At 38.6% G+C, this 20,430-nt stretch overlaps 2 protein-coding genes across 4 annotated transcripts; one reads left to right on the forward strand and one right to left on the reverse strand.

Annotated features, from left to right (window-relative positions):
* Window positions 1-548: 548 nt before the first annotated feature.
* LOC144524436 (uncharacterized) lies at window positions 549-8,985 on the reverse strand. Its single transcript, XM_078260697.1, has 11 exons — window positions 8,884-8,985; window positions 8,460-8,517; window positions 5,875-5,889; window positions 5,662-5,792; window positions 5,439-5,574; window positions 4,299-4,580; window positions 3,771-4,109; window positions 3,489-3,670; window positions 1,945-2,046; window positions 1,727-1,822; window positions 549-1,643 (listed from the first exon to the last, which is right to left on the reverse strand). The coding sequence occupies exons 2-11, from the start codon at window positions 8,509-8,511 to the stop codon at window positions 1,416-1,418; spliced, it is 1,563 nt and encodes a 520-aa protein (XP_078116823.1). The 5' UTR covers window positions 8,512-8,517; window positions 8,884-8,985; the 3' UTR covers window positions 549-1,415.
* Window positions 8,986-10,273: 1,288 nt separating this feature from the next.
* On the forward strand, window positions 10,274-19,423 carry LOC144524437 (uncharacterized). 3 transcript variants are annotated; one of them, XM_078260700.1, is made up of 10 exons: window positions 10,278-10,400; window positions 10,511-10,559; window positions 13,162-13,196; window positions 13,735-13,883; window positions 14,049-14,181; window positions 14,286-14,558; window positions 14,656-14,931; window positions 15,031-15,203; window positions 15,288-15,386; window positions 18,084-19,423. In XM_078260700.1, the coding sequence occupies exons 4-10, from the start codon at window positions 13,869-13,871 to the stop codon at window positions 18,261-18,263; spliced, it is 1,149 nt and encodes a 382-aa protein (XP_078116826.1). In that variant the 5' UTR covers window positions 10,278-10,400; window positions 10,511-10,559; window positions 13,162-13,196; window positions 13,735-13,868; the 3' UTR covers window positions 18,264-19,423. The 3 variants fall into 3 exon arrangements, with proteins under 3 accessions (XP_078116825.1, XP_078116824.1, XP_078116826.1); XM_078260698.1 differs by lacking the exon at window positions 13,162-13,196 and having other exon boundaries at window positions 10,277-10,400; XM_078260699.1 differs by lacking the exons at window positions 13,162-13,196; window positions 15,288-15,386 and having other exon boundaries at window positions 10,274-10,400.
* Window positions 19,424-20,430: the final 1,007 nt, after the last annotated feature.

Here is a 20,430-nt window from a genome sequence, read left to right on the forward strand (position 1 = left end):
TATGTCATGGGAAAAGTCAAATATCTTTGACTGTATTATTGCATGTCTCATATAGGCTTCTCACTTACAGTTTGGTCGACAAAAATGTCGAAGAAAATGCCAAAAACGTTTGGAAAAAGCATCAAAAATGTCGAAAAAAACGTTGTGAAAAATGACAAAAAGTAGGTGAGCCAAAATGTATTGTGAACCTAAACGTATGTAGGGGCCGGATCATAATTAGCAAGGGGCCGGATTTGGCCCGCGGGCCTTGAGTTTGACACGTGTGGAGACAGATAATTGATTGACAACCATTTTGACAGTCGGTTAATCGTTAAATACATTTATCAAGTAAAAATACAAAGTATTCTGTGTTTACAGCTTCTCAATTGTGATAGAATAAGTTGAATATCTTAGGGTTTAGGATTTTAAGGTAAACTTTGGGGGAACTGATGGCCATTTGCGACTTTCCAACATTTGATAGCCTATAATTAATCACAAAAAAGATCCAGATTAATCTCTAATGAAAATAGTTAGTTACAGCCAAACATACAGTACATTCATCTAAAATGTGCGTGTTGAAGATATATTTTATTGTTTAGGAGATGACATTTTGATAGTCTAAAAATACCACAAGGGTTATTAGGGTGTATGGTGATAAGATATTGTCCTGTACACATAATTCCCATATTCATATGCTATTGCAATATTTGGTGGAACATGTTACATTTCACATAGCTATTACTACAATAACCTCAATGGTAAAAACACTATATCATTGCAAAAAATCACTGAACTGCAGAGCAGACATTTACTGTAACATAACAATTAATTGTTGCAGTTAGGAATGGTAAACATAATGGATGGAGAAAAACATGTCAACTAACTCTCTATTACTGTACAGTACTTAATAATTCCCTTTTGCAAACCTTTGTATCACAACTCTTATTTCTATGTAGCCCTAGAGATCCTATCACAAACATACTCGTACCAACACTCAGCAAATTCAGTGCAGATCATATTGGTCCTGAGGGTCTGGAGGTAGGTAACAGCAGGAGATTTCAGGAGCAACATCAACAGTGTCAACAATATGCAATTTGAGACAGGAAAGATTAATGACTGTTTTAATTGTTTTTTTTAAATGTCCTTTTAAATGTCCTTTTAATGTTTTATGTAAAGCGTTTTGGATTGCCTTGTTGCAGAAATGTGCTACATAAATAAACTTTCCTTGCCTTGCCTTAAACTCAACTCATGCTTCAGAAAATTACACGAAAAAATGACATGCAACATGATACCAAACCATTAAAACTAGGCTAAGATGCAAAAGGCACAGGTAAGGTCTTTCTTGTCCAAAACAGCTTTCTCCACTTGAGAATCCAATACTGTAGTTTCTCCATGCCTTACGTTTCCTCTTCTTCCTTCAGCTCCAATTCTCTGTTTTATAAGAAGTTCAATTTCTCCGAAGTGTACACACTGCAGGATTCAGAGGTGTCCGTGTCTAGTGGCAGTGTGGAAAAGTATCTTTGTGATTTGCTCCACCTTTCTTTATCTTCATCTTTCTTGATCTGGAATTGAACACAGTCCTCAGAGGAGTGGAGGCAGTCTGAAGACCCGGCAACTGAAAAGGAAATCCTTCTCTCCTCCCCATTGTTGTGAGATATGTCCCCCTAGGAAGGGATTAAAACATATGTTTAAACAACATTTGAGTCTGTGTGACATAAATATACTCACTGCTGGAGTGTAGTATTACCTCAGTAGTTGAATTATGACAAGGGGAGCTCCTAGCTGCCAATCTGTGTGCTTCCTGGTTCTCAGCTCTCGGAGTACCTATAACGTGACTGTAACCCTGGAAATACAAACGGCAGAACACAAGCACATAGTACATGCACACAGACACAATACTTATTAACAATTCTAAGCAAAGACACAAAACCAGCTAACTCATTTAATTCAGTTAATCAACCTTACAGTATGAGTAGGACTGGCTCTAGGGGTCAATTTTCTTGGTGTTTCAGGCTGCTGAGAGTGATTGTAGCAGCCTGATGGTGGAGTGCTGGGCTGGCTGTAGTCCTGTACAGACAAACATACATAAACACAGAAGTCAGCGCACCCATACATTGTTATAGTGAAACTACCTCACATACTTTGTTTGTGTTTTATTGGGGTGATAGCTAAACTTTGCAATCCTAGCACAACCTTTTACCTGCAGATGGGTGACAAATTAAGTAAGGATATTGACCACCATAAGCCACAAGAACAGCTTAATGCTCCTTGTCATAGATTGTTGAAGTATGTGGATCTCTACTGGACAGACAAAGTCCAAATTATTAAGTGACTCCTCACAGTATGTAGGCGTCAGCATTTGCTATGTTTCTCCACTCATTTATTCAGGTTCATTTTTAATTTGTCACCTACCTGTATGTGTTAGTTGTATGTCTCTTGTATGTCTCAAATAACTTGAGCATTTGGGCAAAAACAAGTCCTCACAAGGATTGATCCATATTTAGGAGCATTTAAGCTTCTCTCATACAACATAAGGATTCAAAAAGTATGGAAGCTTTAAGAGATGGATTAAATCATATATGTGGTTAAGCTCCAAACGCCTAGATTTATAAAGCAGTAATATCCTCTAATGGCCCTGTTAATGTCATATGGTTATTTAATCTGTTCCACCCAAATGGCGTACTACTACTCTAACCAACACTACTTCTTCTCCCCCCACCTGCATGCATACATGCTTTATTAACATACTTTATTTTCATGTATTTAATACATTTTTGTAATTGTTTATGTGTTCTAATATGTGAAAATGTTTTTACGTGAAACTGCTTATAAAATAATAATAATACTTATAGTTTATATTTTATTATACCTATACATGCACCAATGGAGAGATGTCAAGTGAGGGGGCTGCAGCTGTCGATGGACAAGCAGTTGGGTGTTCGGTGCCTTGCTCAAGAGCACCTTGATGCCCACAACCGTACTTTGGTCCATATGGGGACTTGACCAGCGACCCTCCGGTTCCCAACCCAACTCCCTACAGACTGAGCTACTGCCATCCCATGTTATTATTATGTTGCCGTCTTGACCAGGACTCTATGGAAGAAAACATCTTGTATTTCTATGGGACCTTCCAGGCTAAAAGAAGAATTATATATATATATATCAACTGAATTATTTTGCGGGAGGGGCTCTTGTATCTGGTGTTTTAGATTTTCTTTAAATGTATTGAACGTAAATAATTGAAAATTGAAACTGAATAAAGACAACCTGAAATAATAAAAAGTGAAAATATATTGAAATAATACTGCACTATGTAAGCTGCTGAGACCAAAATAAAATATTAATTCAAGTATAAGATGGCAAGCTTTTATGTAACTAGACCTACTAAGTACTAAAATTAGCCAGGACCAGAATTATTTTTAGAACATCAGACAAAGCTAAAAGTATAAACCTCACATATCACATCTCAGCCAGTAGGCCCACTAACCAGGTTCTCCTGATTTCCTCACCTGGATGTTGATCCTCGGAGGGTTGACTGGTGGAGTGCGGTTTGCTCTGAGGCCAGCGATGATGTGTGACAGGCTGCAGTTTGGGTATCGCCTCATGAACAGGATAAAACCAGCCAATGACACAAACATGCCAGAAGGGACCGTAATGGTCTTAAGAAGTGCTCGCCATCTGCCTCCCTTTTCTGGAGAGAGAGGAGACACAGAGACAGGATGGATGTCAGAATGAATGCGAGAAAGTGAAGAATTCACATGCAAAAAAACCATTTCAACGCTGTCACTCACCGATCACCTGCAACCAGGTGGAGGATACCAGGTTGCCATCCCCATCTCTGATTTCGTATATCCCATCGTGCCTTGAGGACAACCTCCCTATCACAACCTCATTGATGGTGCCGTTCCTGCCCAGAGAGATGAGGCCCCTGTAGCGCATGTCGTAGTCCATTATATGGCCCTCGCGGATCAGCTGCACAGGGCCACGGGGGGGCTTGGGGTCAAAAGGCCCCAGGGGGAATTTGTCAGGGTAGCGGGTGGGGGTAAAAATGAGGTGGGCATGCGGGACAGGAAGAAACAGGGGCAGGTTAAGAGACTCCCTTGTGAAGCGGGTGACATTGAAGGAGTGTCCTGCACCCACATGCAGGATCATGAACACAGAGACAGGGGTGCAGAATAAAGGAAATGCGATGGTATGAGAGGGTGTCGGTAGGAAAGGAAAAGATAACATATACATGTTATAGATTACAGGATCCTAAAGTTAGATAAATTCATCAGTCAGCTTCCTAAAACTCATCCTCTCGTCTTTTGTCTACTCACCGCGGACAGTAAGGGTGCTTCGGGACAGGACCATCCCATTGCCGTCTCTCACAGTGTAGTTGCCTTGGTCTGCTTGCGTCACTCTTTCGGCCACCCAGACCTTCCCGCCCCGCAGCCGCCCCCGGCCCACATCGCTGGTCTCAGGGTCCGTCCGGTTCCACAGCACAACTGGCATTGCCTCAGGTGGAGCACCCCGGGGAGAAAACTCCAGCAGAGAGCCATTTTCAGGGATGATGTGCTCAAATTTATCCCCATAGTTTCTGTGGTGGGACTTAATGCACTCTGAAGCAGGACAAAGGAGTGAGCCATGAGAGAGCGGTAGATCAGTAGTAGTGGAAAGTAACTATGTACATTTACTGAAGTACTGTTCTTAAGTACAATTGTATACAACTTTATACTTTTCAGAAGGAATATTGATATTTTTAATTCAGTACATTGTCACTTGGGGTTATTAACTACCTTTGGGATTAAGATTTTGCATAAAATAAACACTTGATACACTTAAATAATACAGAACGCATTTTTAAAGAATAAAGCAGGGGTTCCCAACATTTTTGACTTGAGACCCCTTACTAAAAAACAATTTGGTGGCATTTACATTTTAGATGTCTATGAGTTGTCAGCAGTTCAACCAAAGAGACATTTCCCCTTTAAACTTCTCACATGGTTTTATATTAATAATTCAAAAGAGGTCAGATTATACAATATTTCAAAACAAAGCAAAAAGAAATGTCTAAAAATGAATAAACATTTGTAGCATAACTTTCATCTTTAATCATCTCTTGACCCCTCCAGTGTATCTTGTAGCCCTGAGAATGGGGCGTGATCCCTAATTTGGGAACCACTAGACTTTACTACAGAATTGTATACAAAGTAAAACTAGCTTCACATCGACCAGCTATAAAGGTACAATTCTCAGTATTAACAATCTAAAAATGCAAAATATAAAACCATATCCGATACTACGGAGGTCACTACGAGTACTTTTAAGTTTAAGTACATTTTGCTGAAAATAATTTAATATAAATTTTTACTTATAATGTAGTATTTTTACATCAATTTCAAGCCAGTCAAAGAGGCAGCTGATGCGGTGTGAACAATACAGGGGGTGGATTTCAGAATAAGAGGAAACTATTGTACCTGAAACAGTCAAACGAACAGTCTCGTAAGTGAATCCAGAGAACAGTTTGATGGCGTAAAGTCCCTGATCACCATGAGTGACTTCTTTCAGGACCAGCATTTTATCTCTAGTCCACTCAAAACGCGGGTCTTTTACCTGCAGTTGCACAGTAAATAGGTTTTAGAAATCTGTACATACACATCAAACAAACAAAAACCCAAGCACAGACACACTTCCACTCACAATGGTTTTGTCCAGCAGGACACGCCTCTGCCCCTCAAGGTTTGGTGTAAAAGTCACTGTTCTGGATGTTGAGTACACCGGTAGACGAAATTCCCTCCCGGCACACACCATCTGGGCTTCTTCTCTTTCACCTTTGAAAGCAGAAAAGAAAGTCAGCATCATCTTCAGAGAATATGTTCTGTAGGTGAAGGATATGTGATGCATTTGACTCACCCAATACAACCCAACCTGTAGGGAGAGCATAATTAATCTAATTATTAATAATTTTGTCCAGCATAATGCTAAAACCTAGCATACACTAGAATATCACTGAGGAAATTGCAGTACCGCTTTCTAATAGAGCTTAGAATTACATTTGTAAAGGTGTGTTTATGTTTTTCAGTTCAAGTATGGTGTTCCCCAAGGGTCCATTCTCAGACCGCTTTTATTTAAAAAAAATAAAAATAAAACAGGATGTTCTCCATTACTGTTTTTACGCAGATTACATCTAATAACACTAATAGCAGCTAATCTACTTGCCTGCCTCATTGATATAGAATGCTGGATGTCCGAAAACGTAAAAACAACAAAGATAAATCAGACAGTCATTCTGTTTGGAGCCAAAAAAATGTACCAGCCTTTTTAATGGCAAGCTAGGCTGCCTGTGAAAAAAATATTAAGCCTACAGCTCGTAATCTTGGTGTAATTTTCTGTTTTGATAAACAAGTAATGAATAATATTCTCATTGAGATTAAAGGGGAACTATGCAGTTTTTTTTAGCTTAATTTACCTTAACTGAACAGCTTCGGAGTCATTGGAATGGTTAAATGACTTTTTTCGAGTTGAATGGTGGTCGTCTCGCTCCCCCCTAGCGCCTGTGAGCTGAAAAACCACCCTTGCAACTTTGGGCCGGCCTCAGCATCAGGAAGTATCGTGTGATATCCATAGACAGTATATAAGAATGGACCAACAGATCCCGTTGCTCTGGACAGAGACCAGTGAAGGCCATTAGAAGCACTTTTCCGGTGATGGCTGAGCGTTACTCCAACCTCCAATTTAGAGAGACGACGTAAATGTGCCGTGAGCAACAAAGTTGTAAGTCTTCTGGTAGCTGTGCCAAGAGAAATCTCAATCATTCAGAATATTGCAGAGACGGAGAGCGTAGGTATATGTAAGGAGACAACATAGCCACAGGCTAATTATTGCTAACTAAAATGTTTTTTTAGAAATATACAATGGACAAATAGAGTCTTTAAACGCTTCAGATGTAGAGTTATTCGCTGTCAAAGTGGCACCAAAATGAATGGTAGTCAATGGAATGCTAACGGGAGGTGATGGCTTATTAGCATCAAAATGGCGCCATAGGAGGTTCGACATTTACGTCGTCTCTCTCAGTTGGAGGCTGCGCAGTAACGCTCAGCCATCACCGGAAAAGTGCTTCTAATGGCCTTCACTGGTCTCTGTCCAGAGCAACGGGATCTGTTGGTCCATTATATACATGTCAATGGGAGGTTCGCGGTCCGAGGAGAAGCTTACCCCCTTGGAGATATCAGGTCTTGCGATGTAACGAATTGCTTCATGGCACTGCACGCATATGCCCATTCAGGAACCGGCTAACAAGGTAGTGATGGAGTTTTTCATACTATCGTCATGGCTGAGCCGGCAAAAAAGAAGCAGAAAGCTATAAAGCATTGTGGGAGGAACAGAGAAAGAGAAAACGGCAGACTGACCGAGCGAGGAGCATAGACATATATAAAAGGCGAGGAGTCAGACACAAGTAAACATAAGAGCTGCCAAATATCTATTCCGAAGCTGTAGGGGGAGCTCTATAGAGAAACCTGCGAGCAAAAAGTGAGAAAACAGTGAAGAAATGCCCAAAACTGCAAAGCGCCCCTTTAAACAGACAACATGGGCTATTCAAAAAATATTCTATAAGAAAGCTTTTATAAATAATAATAATAATAATAATAATTATAATAATTATAATAATTATAATTATTATAATAATGTTTCTTGTAGTTTTCCATGCCATTTTATATTCTCTGGTTTTAACTTTTTAATCTGTTTGATATATCTGTTTGCCTATTTTTATTATAACACATTTAATAAGAAAGTACTGTACAAATAAGGTATCATTATTATTATTATTATTATTATTATTATTATTACTACTACTAATGCTTTACAGATTAGTTCGAAGTCAACAATATGAACAAGTTTTCCAAGTTGTGAAATTTATCCTCCTCCAGTATGACACTTGATTTGCCTTTTTAGCTCTTTAAATCAGCACAATTATGCACTAAACATCTGCCTAAAAACAGCAATGTAAAGCAAAAGTATCTGCTCATGTGTCATTTGAGCGGATTTTATTAACAATTAATAGGCTGACAAATCTAGAGTGCCACTTTTTTGTTTATTGGAAATATGACCCTCAAATGTTTGACCTCTGGACAAATAGCTGCAGATTATAATCCATTTATTAAGTGTGGATTTGACAGACTGTGTTAAGAACCCTTTATTGATGACTTGTATAATTGAAAATCTGTGAGTCTTTATTAATTACTTTATAAACATTTGTATATGAAAACTGCACTTCTTATTAAAAATAGAGAAACCAATGCAGTTGATGGTTTATCAAAATTAATACCAGGGATTTTAACAACCTGGCATCCCGAATGATTTCTTCTTAGAGGTGTTGCATAACTGATATATAATTCATTAGTAAATTATCAATAACAGTTATTTAAGCTATTAGTTACAACGTAGGGTAGGCTACAACGTTATTTAACGTGGTAGCAAAATTATATTCAAGAACTTACCCACAGCAAGAGGAAGCGCAAAAAGGGCAGTGAGCAGGACACAGAAGGACATCTTCACCTGTGAAGACAGAACAGATTGTTTCATCTACAATCACAGAGACAGTCATTTATCCCTCCTCTGAAGACAAGCCGCGGGACATGCGTCAACAGTCAACACGCCACACAATTGGGAGCTCAAAGACAATTGTGGGGATGTTTCTGCAAAGCGATTCATACTACGTACATAAATAAAAACATCAATACTGTCATATAATATAGTGATCCATGAGTCCATGACGCCCTGTCTGAAGTCATGTCCAGTCAGGTGTCCAACATGTTTCCCAGCCGATGAACACAATTTACAGCGAAAGAGGACCATAGGCCGCCAATTACATAATGTAGATACAGATGATCAACAAATGTGGCAACTTTAGTCTGAACTCACCTGCACGATGTGTGAAGAATAAATCCACCGCTGAATATTTGTGATGGTTCTATGAACGGGGATAAGAGGATAACGACGTCCTCTGCAGAGCGCGCATGGGCATTGGCCCCTTCTTTTATGTATGGCGATGGTAGGCTTTATTCTCAGCATCTCCTACGCAAGGTGCGTCACATGTTTACGTTATTTTTGCCAGTTCCTGGGTATAAATACGCTATTAACGCAAGCGATTTCACAGTTAGAAAGTAGGATTCGCCAGACAGGCTGTGTGTCAAGATTAAACCTAAAATGTTCTCAGGGATTTACAAAAACACGAGGATAGGTGCTCACTTGTGAAAATATTTTCTCTGCAGAGAAATGCACTGTAGCCTTATGAAGTTGCCTACAGATAGGCTACTTACTTGAGTAGGCTATTTTCATTCAATGCTACTTAATACTACTCCTCAATTTAGATGGAAGTATTGTAGTTGTTGCGCTTTACTCTACTAGCCTACATTTATTCAACAAATCCAAATTAAGATTTTGCATGAGAAAATATGATTTTCTTATAAAATATGATTTGTTGTTTCTACCAACTACCAAACACAATTAGTTCCTTCTCGACCAACTTCAACATACATACTAGTGCATCAGTAATATAATCAAATAATATAATATAACACTCTCAGGCAATGTATTACTAATACTCAGACCTGTGCTGATAATACATACTATTTGTGTAAAAAAACAGAATCAGAATCATTCAAAATGTTACTTAAGTAAAAGCACATAAGTAGGATAAGCATCGAAAATAGGCAACTAAACGTATCAAAAGTACTCATATGCAGAATGGCACCTTTCAGAATACAACATCAGAGAATATAAACAACAACAAACAAGCGAAGAAGTCGAGCCTGCTTATTAAAATGATTTATATGTCATACTGTATGGATTTTCTCTTTAAAGTAAAGTTTCCAGCAGCTCTGTCTCTGTTGCATATTCTACTTCGACATATTTTAAATTACATTTTTTGTTTCTTTAATCTCTCAAGAAAATCAATATGCTACACGAAATAAACAGTAGCCCAGAGAGAGCAGTTGGTTTTTAAATAGTTTAATTTGAAATAAAGTGGTGAAAGAATTCATATTTCACAAGAAAAAGGAAAAGAAAAGGGGCAACCACACACTCTGGCTGGGAACCACCACCCGATGGACGGTAGACTCATATATGCGTTGTTGTTATGAAGATGACAGAGTGTGATGTAAATTTCATGCGCCCCTTTTTTCATATATGTATGTATGTTCCGGAATGTTCTCTTAATACCGCTTAATACATCCATGGTATGGTACCGACAGTATGTATGCATTTAATGTTTTCAATATGTTTGTACGTGTTTGTGTATAATAAAGGTTTTTGAAGACAAAAAAAAGAAAAAAAAGAAAAAAGCTCGCCCAGTCTAGTTTTCTGTCCGGTGTCGACAGTAAAGAAGTAAACCACCAACACACAAACTCTATTGTAACAAAGAAGGAAATAGCTTTGAAGTAAGTAGACAACCTCTTGTGTTTATGTTTTCTTAAAATGTGCTCGATGTTCACTTTTGTGCTCTCTGGGTTGCTGTTACGTATTACAAGTTAACACTCTCTCTCTGCAGGACATGTTGCTATTATACGTGACTACTGTTTCGTGCGTCGTGTTTGGTGGTGAGTATAAATCATACAGCCTCACAGAAGAAATGCTACGATGAAGGCTCAGTTTTTTCAATAGCGAAGTCTTCTCGCTTTGCCAGACCTTCTAGCTCAACGCTGCGGAGGAGGAGGGTCTGGCTAGTCAATGGTCCACACCATGGATGTATTACAGTTTTTCACGATCGCTATGACTCTTAACGCACCAACACACCTACAACACACAATTGGCAAAACAGTTAATTTCATGCTCGAAATCACACATTGAAAACTAAACTCCAACACTAATTTTCAAAATACAATAATACACTAATACAATACACTATGTCTACCAAAACAATGCAAACATGTCTCAAAATCAAGTAATTCTTCCAAAACACTATCACATGTTCTCTCCCAACAGGAACATTTAGTCAATCATAGAACAATGTCATACAAAACACTAACATCACATGGAATTACAGAAACTGCATTATTTGATATGTGTCAGGTCTGCCCTTAAACAACAGACAATAGTATATTGTATTGATCATAGATTGTGTTTTGCACTGCAGTTTCTCATGAAGCCTCTCTACATTTTTTTTTTTAAAGATTATTTTTTGGGCTTTTCCACCTTTATTTGACAGGACAGCTAGTTGAGAAAGGGTAGAGAGAGAGGGGGAAGACATGGAGGAAATTGTCACAGGTGAACCCTGGACTTCTGCATCGAGGAATAAACCTCCAAGTATATGTGCACCTGCACTACCCACTGAACCAACCCGGCCATCAGTTTGTTTCTTTTGCTGCAGAGATTCAATACAAAAAATGAATGACCCATCTCAGAGTAGCTTTATAGAATGTACAGTTTATGAAAAAAAGGAGACAGAGACAGAATTGTCCTGGTACTCATCTTCCTCTCCCTCGTGAAGGCATTTTTCTTATTTTCTGTGTTCATCCACAGTATATTGTTCAAATAGGTCCTCTTTTACTGTACTACCATATGATCATGCGATTGAAAGAACCTCAACACCTGAGTGGTGTGTTTCCTAGAAGGGAATCAGCTGTGATCGATTGTTTTGCATAACTTCAATCAGCTGTTTATATATATCAGGGATATATTTGTGTTTCAATTTACAATATGATCAGCTGTTAACTTTGACTTTAGCCTATAAGTTAGGTTTAGAACATGATGTTATCTGTTCTGACATACAGAGTGTAAGCATTTGTAAATTTGGCAGTAAAAATCCATTGTTCTGGTCTTGGTGGAGCTTGTGTGTAAAAGAAGTTCAAGCATTTTAAATTTGTGTTAACTGTATGCATTTTGTGTCAAAGCAACAAGAAATGTGTTAATTGTATAGCCTACACAGACAGATGTTGTGCTAACTGTGTTAAGAGTTTAGGAAAGTTGTTAAAAGTATTGAAAAAAGTGTCATAGCGATCGTAAAAAACTGTAAGAGAACGGTCCACACAGCATTCCAGCATAGGAGAAAAATGTGCTCTGGTTTATTGGCATTTCTTTAAACCAATCACAATCGTCCTGGGCGGTGCTAAGCGCTGCATTGAGCCCCAGTGTCTCAATCGGGAAGGAACATGTTAGTAGTCTTCCACATATCCAGAGGTGGAAGAAGTATTCAGAGCCTTACATCTCTTCAATGCATGACAAAGGAAAACGCCAAGAGACTATTTTATTTGTTGGACTTACATTCGCTACTTGACTTAAAAAAACCTCAGTATCTTTATTTTGTATATATTCATTCTCTCTACCTCGATCAATGCCGTAAACACTTTTTTTTGACAAATGTACAAACACATTGTGCCTTGATTGTTTGTATCAGTATTGTACAATAAACAGTATAAAAAAAGAATAACAATAAAAAAAAGTATTCAGATCCTTTACCGAAGTAAAAGTACTAATACCACACTGTAAAAATACTCTGTTACCAGTAAAAGTTTACATTGAAAATGTTAATTAATTAAAAATATGTAAGTATCATCAGGGAAATGTACTTAAAGTATTTAAAGTAAAAGTAGGCCTATTCAATGCAGAAAATTCCTCACATTTTAGAAACTGGAAAAGATCTAAGCAGTTCTGTGTTTAATCGGCTAATCATTTCAGCTGTACTTGTAAGTCTATATATTGTCGGGTAGTTTTATTCATAATAAAACATATTTTATAAACCACAGTGTGTTTAGTGTGCAAAAATCTTAATTTGTAAAAGAACTATAGTAACTTAAGCTGTCAGATTAATGTAGTGGAGTAAAAAGTATAATATTTCTCTCTGAAATGTAGTGAAGTAGAAAGTGGCATGAAATGAAAAGACTCAAGTAAAGTACAAGTATCTAAAATTTGTACTTAAGTACAGTACTTGAGTAAATGTACTTAGTTACATTCCACCACTGCACATATATGTGGGCTGTCTCTACAACTTGTACAAAATATGCCAACTATGTGAACTGTAACAATTGCGTTGAAAACAACTGCAGAGTGAAATGTGTTATAACATAGGATGTTCTGTGAGTAGAGTAACGTTATAGCAGGGGCTAGCGAATTAACTTTTGACATGAGAACAAATCAAACAGGAAACAACAGCCACCATTTTAATAATAAGTCAGTATACTTGGAGTTTTTTTTATCTTTCAGACACGGCTATTTACCCCCTTCTTGCGCCACAACTTGTAAGTTATAAGTTTTTTAGACATGATTACATAAATTGAATGAATTCATTAAAATGTAATAAAACAAGAATTTACAAATTCTAAACCTCAGTTACGCTTTATTAGTTTAAAATGTGTTTTTTTTAATTTTATTTAAATTGTATTGATTTATATACTATTTGAAACATTTGAACTTTTTATTAATTCACTTATTTAGTCAATAATTAGGTAAACTCTGATGTTCCAATTTAAAGGTGATTTAAAGGTGAAAGGATTTGTGGTCACTAATCTGACACAAAGTAGAATTGAAGTACTGGGATATCCCAGCCTGCAATTTTGAAGTTGTGTCAATTAAAACAATGGCTTTATTTGTACTTATTTTGTTACATGACAGTAGATATGGATTCAATAGAGCCTTCATTGATTATTTTGTGGACACAGGAACAAATGGAACATGCTAACATTTTGGTTTACATCTGCAGCTAGTATTACATTCTATACATTATACAATATATATGTAATATTCTTAATATCTATGCTTGTATCTTTCTGATTTAAGGTTCATCCGCTGGGTTTTACGAAAAAAGTGAGTGCTATGGCAGAACTTTGAGATTTCCGTTTAGTTTTACCCCACCTCTTTTCAATGGACAGTTGTACTTCACTCCGTTGAAGGGTGGATCCAGGAAGCTAGTGATGGATAAGGACGAGGTGAGCAGCTTTTACCGCTATCATTTATACTATCACCAATATCGCTATGACATCCATGAATGGCAAGATCTTGAATATGACAAAAGTCAGAACAAACCAGGTTTTGAATGAACAGAATCTACCCTCTGTCCTAAATAAATGCATGTGTGTTATTCTTCAATTCAGGCAAAGGACCCACGCCTCCAAATTTCCATTGGCTCAGTTGTACTCACAGATTTGACGGAAAGAGATGAGGGAACGTTTTCTGTCTCAATTGGTGATGCTATGCCATACGATGTTATCAAAATGGAAATTTTGGGTAATAATATAACACTATACTGTATATTTAAAAGCACTATTCTATCAGAAAACCTTGTGTGTGCAATAAATCCAACCTGTTTTTTTCTTTATGTGCTTTTTCAGATTGTGCTTACCACGAGTATTGGACTTACGGGAACCCATATTCCTCTGTTGCTCCTACACTAACTGAATACATAGAATTCCTTCCCTTTTACAGTGAGGACCTGCCGAGGGTCCTGTGGAATCGCACCGACCCTCAGGCCAATAAGGGAAGCAGATTGCAGATGAAGGGTTCTATCTGGGAGATTAAGAGCATCAATCAGGCAGATGGCGGCTACTACAACTTCAGAAAAAAAGACAAAACAGTGCTGTCTAGATTACGGATTGTAGTAGCAGGTGATGCAAAAAAACAGATAGAAGCTGCATGTGAGCTGTTAGACTGCTGTGTATCTGATTAAATGTTTTGATACAATATACTCTTTATCACACACAGCGAACAATAGACGCTATTATACAAATGTGAATGAACGGCTCGTCATTGACAGTCCTTCGCTCGATGCCACATGGACTGTGACTTTTACACCGGCAGGGGAAGTGGAAAAGAACACATTGATGGAAGCAGGCAATCTGGTCACAGATGATAGGAGGATTCAGATCATGCCTAATGGCATAGAGATTAATCCAGTAAATATCATAGACTCTGGCACCTTTGAGTTCAGAGACCAGCAAGGCCACCTGGCCCAGATTGTGGAAGTGATCGTAAAAGATGGTGAGCAATAGCACACATTATTTTGGAAAAATGTATGAACAAACTGTTACTGATGATTCAAATTAACATAGCCCCCCTCCCCTTCTTCTGCTCTTACAGAACCTCCTCCTTCCGTCCTTCATCCATATGTTTATATTGCGATCATTGGCGGGATTATCTTTGCGGTGGTTGTCTGCTGTTGCTGTGTGAAAAAGTGCTGTTGTAAAAACAGCTCTTCCAAAAGGCACGAGTCTGCTCCTGAGACTGCAGCAGCACCTGCTGTATATTACCATGTAAGTATTTCCTCAAATAAGCATTCAGACCAACTGTTTATATATGTTGTGATTTTTACTTCAATGTCCTCCTTCCAATTGCAGGATTTGATTCAACCTGCTGGCCCTGTGCCAGATAACTCTTATCAGCCAATGAATTCCCTTGTTTCTGGAGAACCTACAACTACCTCCCTTGAGCCATCGGTAGGTTTTATACAACTTTTCAAATTTAAAGCATGCCTCCCCAGTGGGGCACAGCAGAGTTGTCTTACAAGTTAAGCGACATTAATTCAAGGATGACGTTTGCGACGAAAAAGACTAAATTTGGAAAACTTCACAAAATGTGAACCTATCCTTTAACACACGTGTGTCATGATACACACATGTATAAGTTCAGTGTTGAAGTTAATAACTTCCCACTTGACCTGACAGGTTTATGTACAGTAACTTAGATGGTGGTTGGCATGGCCCCATATTTGGAGAAGCAGACAGGGAGCTAAGCAATGTACTGCTATGGACGCCATGTTATGTCGGATCCGAAAGTCACACAATAACACAAACTAACTTACTGATGGAGGCAGTGATAGCAACTCCCCTGTTCTTCGAAGTAAAAGGACTTTTTGTCAAAGGAGTCTGGTGGCTTTGAGTCTGTGTCTGTTGCAATCCAAGCTTATCTGTTTTTTTGTTTTGAGAACCGGTTTGGTTAGGCATGCATTTTAGTGCATGTGAGTGCCTTGTGCGTCGACAGATGACGAGGTCCGCGACACAGCGTCAGCATTTAATAAGTTGGGGAGCGTGTAGAGTCAATCCCAGACCAATTTAAAAAAAAAAAAAAAATGTAGTATAGCCCATTTTGAAGAGACAGGCGCTAAAATTGAGCATTTCAGACTAAGGGGGAAATAAAGCATGCAAACGTGTTCTAGTACAGCGGTTTTCAATAGCAAAGAGCCACATAACTAGAGAGAAAATAACTGTATGCAGCTCTATTGATACAGGTAGGCTAATTGTGCGTGCATGTATTAGCTTTAAAATGCATCGTTTCCTTGTCCCAAGTCAACAGAAGTCAGCATTAAGGGAGGAGACAGGACCCAGCAAAAAACGTAGGAAATATGATCCTGAGTACTTAAAGTTAGGTTTCACCTGGTCGGGGTCCGAGGCTGCACCTCTGCCGCAGTGTGTGGTCTGCAAGGAGGTGCTAGCAAATGATAGCATGAGACCATGCAAACTTCGGCGTCAAATTGAAACTAAGCACACAAATTTAGTGAACAAGCCAGTTGAGTTTTTTGAGAGGAAGCGTCATGATTTGCAGTCACAAAAAAGCATAATACAGTCATTTGGCACTATGAACATGAAGGTGACAAGCATCTTATTGTGTCGTGCTATGTATAGCGAAGGCAGGCAAACCCCATAACATTGGCGAAACATTGCTACTCCCTGCAGCTAGAGATATATGTTCAGTGATGCTGGGAGAAGCAGCTGCTGCTATCTCTGACAATACCATCCAGCGATGAATATCAGACATGGCTTGTGATGTCAAAGAGCAGGTCCTGGACGGTGTTTGTGAAAGTCCCTTTCACGCCATTCAGCTGGATGAGTTCACTGACGTCGCACACTGTGCTCAATTGATGGTGTACGTTTGGTTTATCAAAGAGTTCAGTGTGATCGGAGAGCTGTCCATTGTGCTGATTTTGTTCGAGAAGATGTGCATCTCCTTCAAATGTACGCTTGGTGTGGACACACAGAGCCGACGGCCAAACGTCGGCAGAAAAGGCAGTTCGGCTGATCAGTCTCCCCAAATTGGTCAAAAAAGGCAAAAAAGTGCCTCAGAACACACCAAAGCGACCATAACAGCAGAATCTGTATTGTCTCCCAAAAATGAAAACCGGCAGCTGATTGGACGAACGCGTCACATGGGTCTTGTTTTTCCGGAAATTCAAAGACAGACTGTCATGGCGGCTTGTTCAGAATACGATCTCATATTGTACTAAAATAGTTCACTGAAACGTGTTTCTGAAAACATTTTAAGCGAGAAATAGGCCAGGCAGTTGCTGAATCTGTCTTCATTTCAGATCAACAAAGGTCAGTTTAAAAGATTTTCGTCAGATTTTGAGAGACTCTAGTCACGCTCATTCCGCTCCCCGTTTCCGGGTTAGCACTCTACCAATCAGATGGGTCATTTGAGTCCGACTGCCGGCAGTGCCCGCCCCGCCGATTATACATGTCAAATCGGTCAAAATGAAGAATGACGGCACGGAACACACCGAACAGACTCGAGTCACTGACCTCGCCAGACTGTCCAACGGACAATTATCGGCTCTGTGTGTCCACACCTTAAGGCCCAGACACACCGCGCCGATTTCAGCCGTCGGGCGTCGGCGGCGGTAGCTTTGGCGCCGATTACACATGTTAAGCATGTTTTGTTGACTTGTGGATAGGCCTACTGATGTTCAGTGATTTTAAAAGTAGCCTCAATTAAGCCTGCATGAAGTTGGAAATGATTTGCTGTTCAATCATTTATGAATGCACTTTTAAAAAAGTTGTGGAAATAAAATTTCTTCAAATTCAATATTTCAATAACGTTATTGAAACTCATTGCCTGGAACACACAAAAGATGGCATTTACTGCAGAGGCGTGTCAGGCGGACAGGATTTTAGGGAAGGGGGGGCTCGGCTGTCCTTACCTACTCTAAGGGGAGGCTCACATTCACCCAATTTGAAAACCCCTGTTCTAGTAGAAACCAAAAATACAAGTATGAACATTAAAATGAGCATAATATAGGACAAAGAGCAAAAAGTCCTCATTCTAATATTTATTTTGGATCATTTTAGAATCTTTAACACTTACTGACACATATTCATTAACTCACACATCTGCATTGTTTTGTTCACTTCTCTCTCCAGGTTGAACCTCTAGGAGGGCAGGGAGGCTATCCAGCTCCTACACTGGGCTCTGATTGTCTCTCCTCAGACCCTGTGCCAAAGTTTGAGCTCAAAGGACAGTCCATTCCCTCTGCACTCCCCCTCGTTTCAGACTCAACTTTCTGTGATGTTTACACCTCAGATAAGCTCAACTTTCTGTAAGGAGCACACCGTAAATTCAAGTGATGCACAGTAGAATTTGGGAATACAGCCATTTCAGTTTCATTGCGTGAAAAAATTAAGTTCCTGCAAACTTGCAAAGGCGTGGTAATAGGTGTACAGAAAAGGACCACGTATTCCTGTTTCATATGGAATATAAATGTGTTTCATAAACTCAGGTTATACTTAAAATGCATAACTAACACTTTATACTGCTGCCAAAGCTATCAAAGAAAGGGGAGATGATGTTACAATGAGGACTGAAAGTGAGTCTGGGTAGCAGATTTTACAAATTGAGGACTTCAAACTGACTTCAACTAGCCTAGAAATCTAGACGCACCCGAGCGGCAGCAAATATAATTTGCAGCCAGGACCAACATCTTGATGTGGGTCTGGCTTGTCAGGCTAGACTTCAACACTCAAGGAGATCAAAACACGACACTCAGCAATTTAAACCACTGTCACCAGCTTTACTTATGTATTCTTTTTCATATGGTTGTTTCAAACCCTTATGCCTTCATCCTCATATATAGCAACTTGTTTGTGTGGCTTTTATCATTACATTCTAGAAGTTATATATGATATTATTTTTTGTCTTTATGCTTTGTATTAATTTGAAGTACTACACAAGGAAATGTCATGTTTTGAAGAGCTTTTTCCATAAGCCCTTCTTGCAGCTTTGATAAACTACCTTGATCATTTTGCCATGAAATCAAGTTGTAATTTTTGATACAAATACAACATATGTAACTATACTTACTTTTACATTTTTATGCCTCTGCGCCGACGACAGCATTGGCCTGAGGCAACTTCACTGTGACATCTAAATGATCTGCAAAAAAACTTTTCTGGTATTTATTCATCGCCATAACTCAGGAGGGGAGATTGTGACCATATTTAACATTTGGTCCGATTCTGGGGTGGTGACACTAATCTCGAGTGCCCACCTTGAACTTCTTGTTGGTGGTTAAAGGTATTGAAAACCTTTTTTCACAATCTTTTTCTTAGCAATGCATGAACGTGAATATACTGTTTACATCTAAAGTTAGTACTTTTTTGTTGTTTGCCAAAAAAGATGTGTTTTTCCTGTTGTTTTGTTCTTCTGACTTCTTCATTTGAATTGTAAGGGCTAACTGTTGAATAAAGATCATGTTACATTATCAGTCAGAGTTCTGACTGTTGAATTGATAGATTGTGATTGAATGTGATCAAATATTGATGGAGCAGCTAAGTTTTTGGCTGTTAAACTATTAAAGGGGTACTCTAGCAATTTATTATTGCACTTTAATAGAATTAGGGGACGTGAGACTTGACAAAGCTCCTCCAGAGCCACAGAAAACCTGTGGTGGAAGTAGTACTCAGATCTTTTACTTAAAAGTAGTAATAGGCTACCACAGTGTACACATCTATGGTCTCTGTAATAAGTAAAAGGCATTCGCAAAGTATTAGCAGAAAAATACTTAAAGTATGCTATCCAAAGTAAAAGGGCATATACAGAATGGCCCATTAATATATGTTGTATTATTAGATTATAATTATTGATGCCTTAATTTGTTCATGACTTTAAAGCTATAGTTCATTTCTGTCTCCCCATGAGGAATTCTAAGTAATGACAACAAAACTGTTGGCATGTCCACATGACAAGCATTTCATGACCGCGCACCACACCTGTAGGTTGTGTAGTAGCCTACTCCTCTTGGCGAGTAAACTGCCCCTTCTTTTATTTATTGCGATGGTAGGATTTATTCTCATCATCTACTACACAAGGTGCGTCATATGTTTCCATTATTTTTGCCAGTCGCTGGGTAGGCTATAAAGAGCCTAACGCAAGATAATTTACAGTTACAAAGTAGGATCCTCTTGACAGGCTGTGTGCCAAGATTAAACCTCTTAGGGATTTACAAAAACTCAAGGACAGGTGCTCACTTATGAAAAAAAGGATTTTTCTGCAGAGAAATGCACTGTAACCAATGCTACTTGTACCTGAGTAGCCTATTTCCATTCATTGACAATTCAGAGGGAAGTATTATGTTTTTACTCTACTACATTTATTCAAGAAAGTCACATTAGGATTTTACATAACACATATGATGATCTTATGAAATATGATGCTATGTTGATACCAACTACCAAACAGTAGTTCAAATTAGTTCAATCTCAACCAACTATA

Source organism: Sander vitreus, chromosome 10, assembly GCF_031162955.1.
Source record: "Sander vitreus isolate 19-12246 chromosome 10, sanVit1, whole genome shotgun sequence".
NCBI lineage: Eukaryota > Metazoa > Chordata > Actinopteri > Perciformes > Percidae > Sander > Sander vitreus.

Bases quoted from the DNA above. Each gene is read 5' to 3' on its own strand.
- LOC144524436 (XM_078260697.1), bottom strand. From the start codon at position 8,511: ATGTCCTTCTGTGTCCTGCTCACTGCCCTTTTTGCGCTTCCTCTTGCT. The intron at 4,110-4,298 runs GTGAGTAGACAA...ATGTGGGTGCAG, and splicing joins AAGCACCCTTACTGTCCGCG to GACACTCCTTCAATGTCACC. The intron at 1,823-1,944 runs GTAAGGTTGATT...TTGTATTTCCAG, and splicing joins GAGCCAGTCCTACTCATACT to GGTTACAGTCACGTTATAGG.
- LOC144524437 (XM_078260698.1), top strand. From the start codon at position 10,514: ATGTTGCTATTATACGTGACTACTGTTTCGTGCGTCGTGTTTGGTG. The intron at 14,182-14,285 runs GTAATAATATAA...GTGCTTTTTCAG, and splicing joins TATCAAAATGGAAATTTTGG to ATTGTGCTTACCACGAGTAT. The intron at 14,932-15,030 runs GTGAGCAATAGC...CTGCTCTTACAG, and splicing joins GGAAGTGATCGTAAAAGATG to AACCTCCTCCTTCCGTCCTT.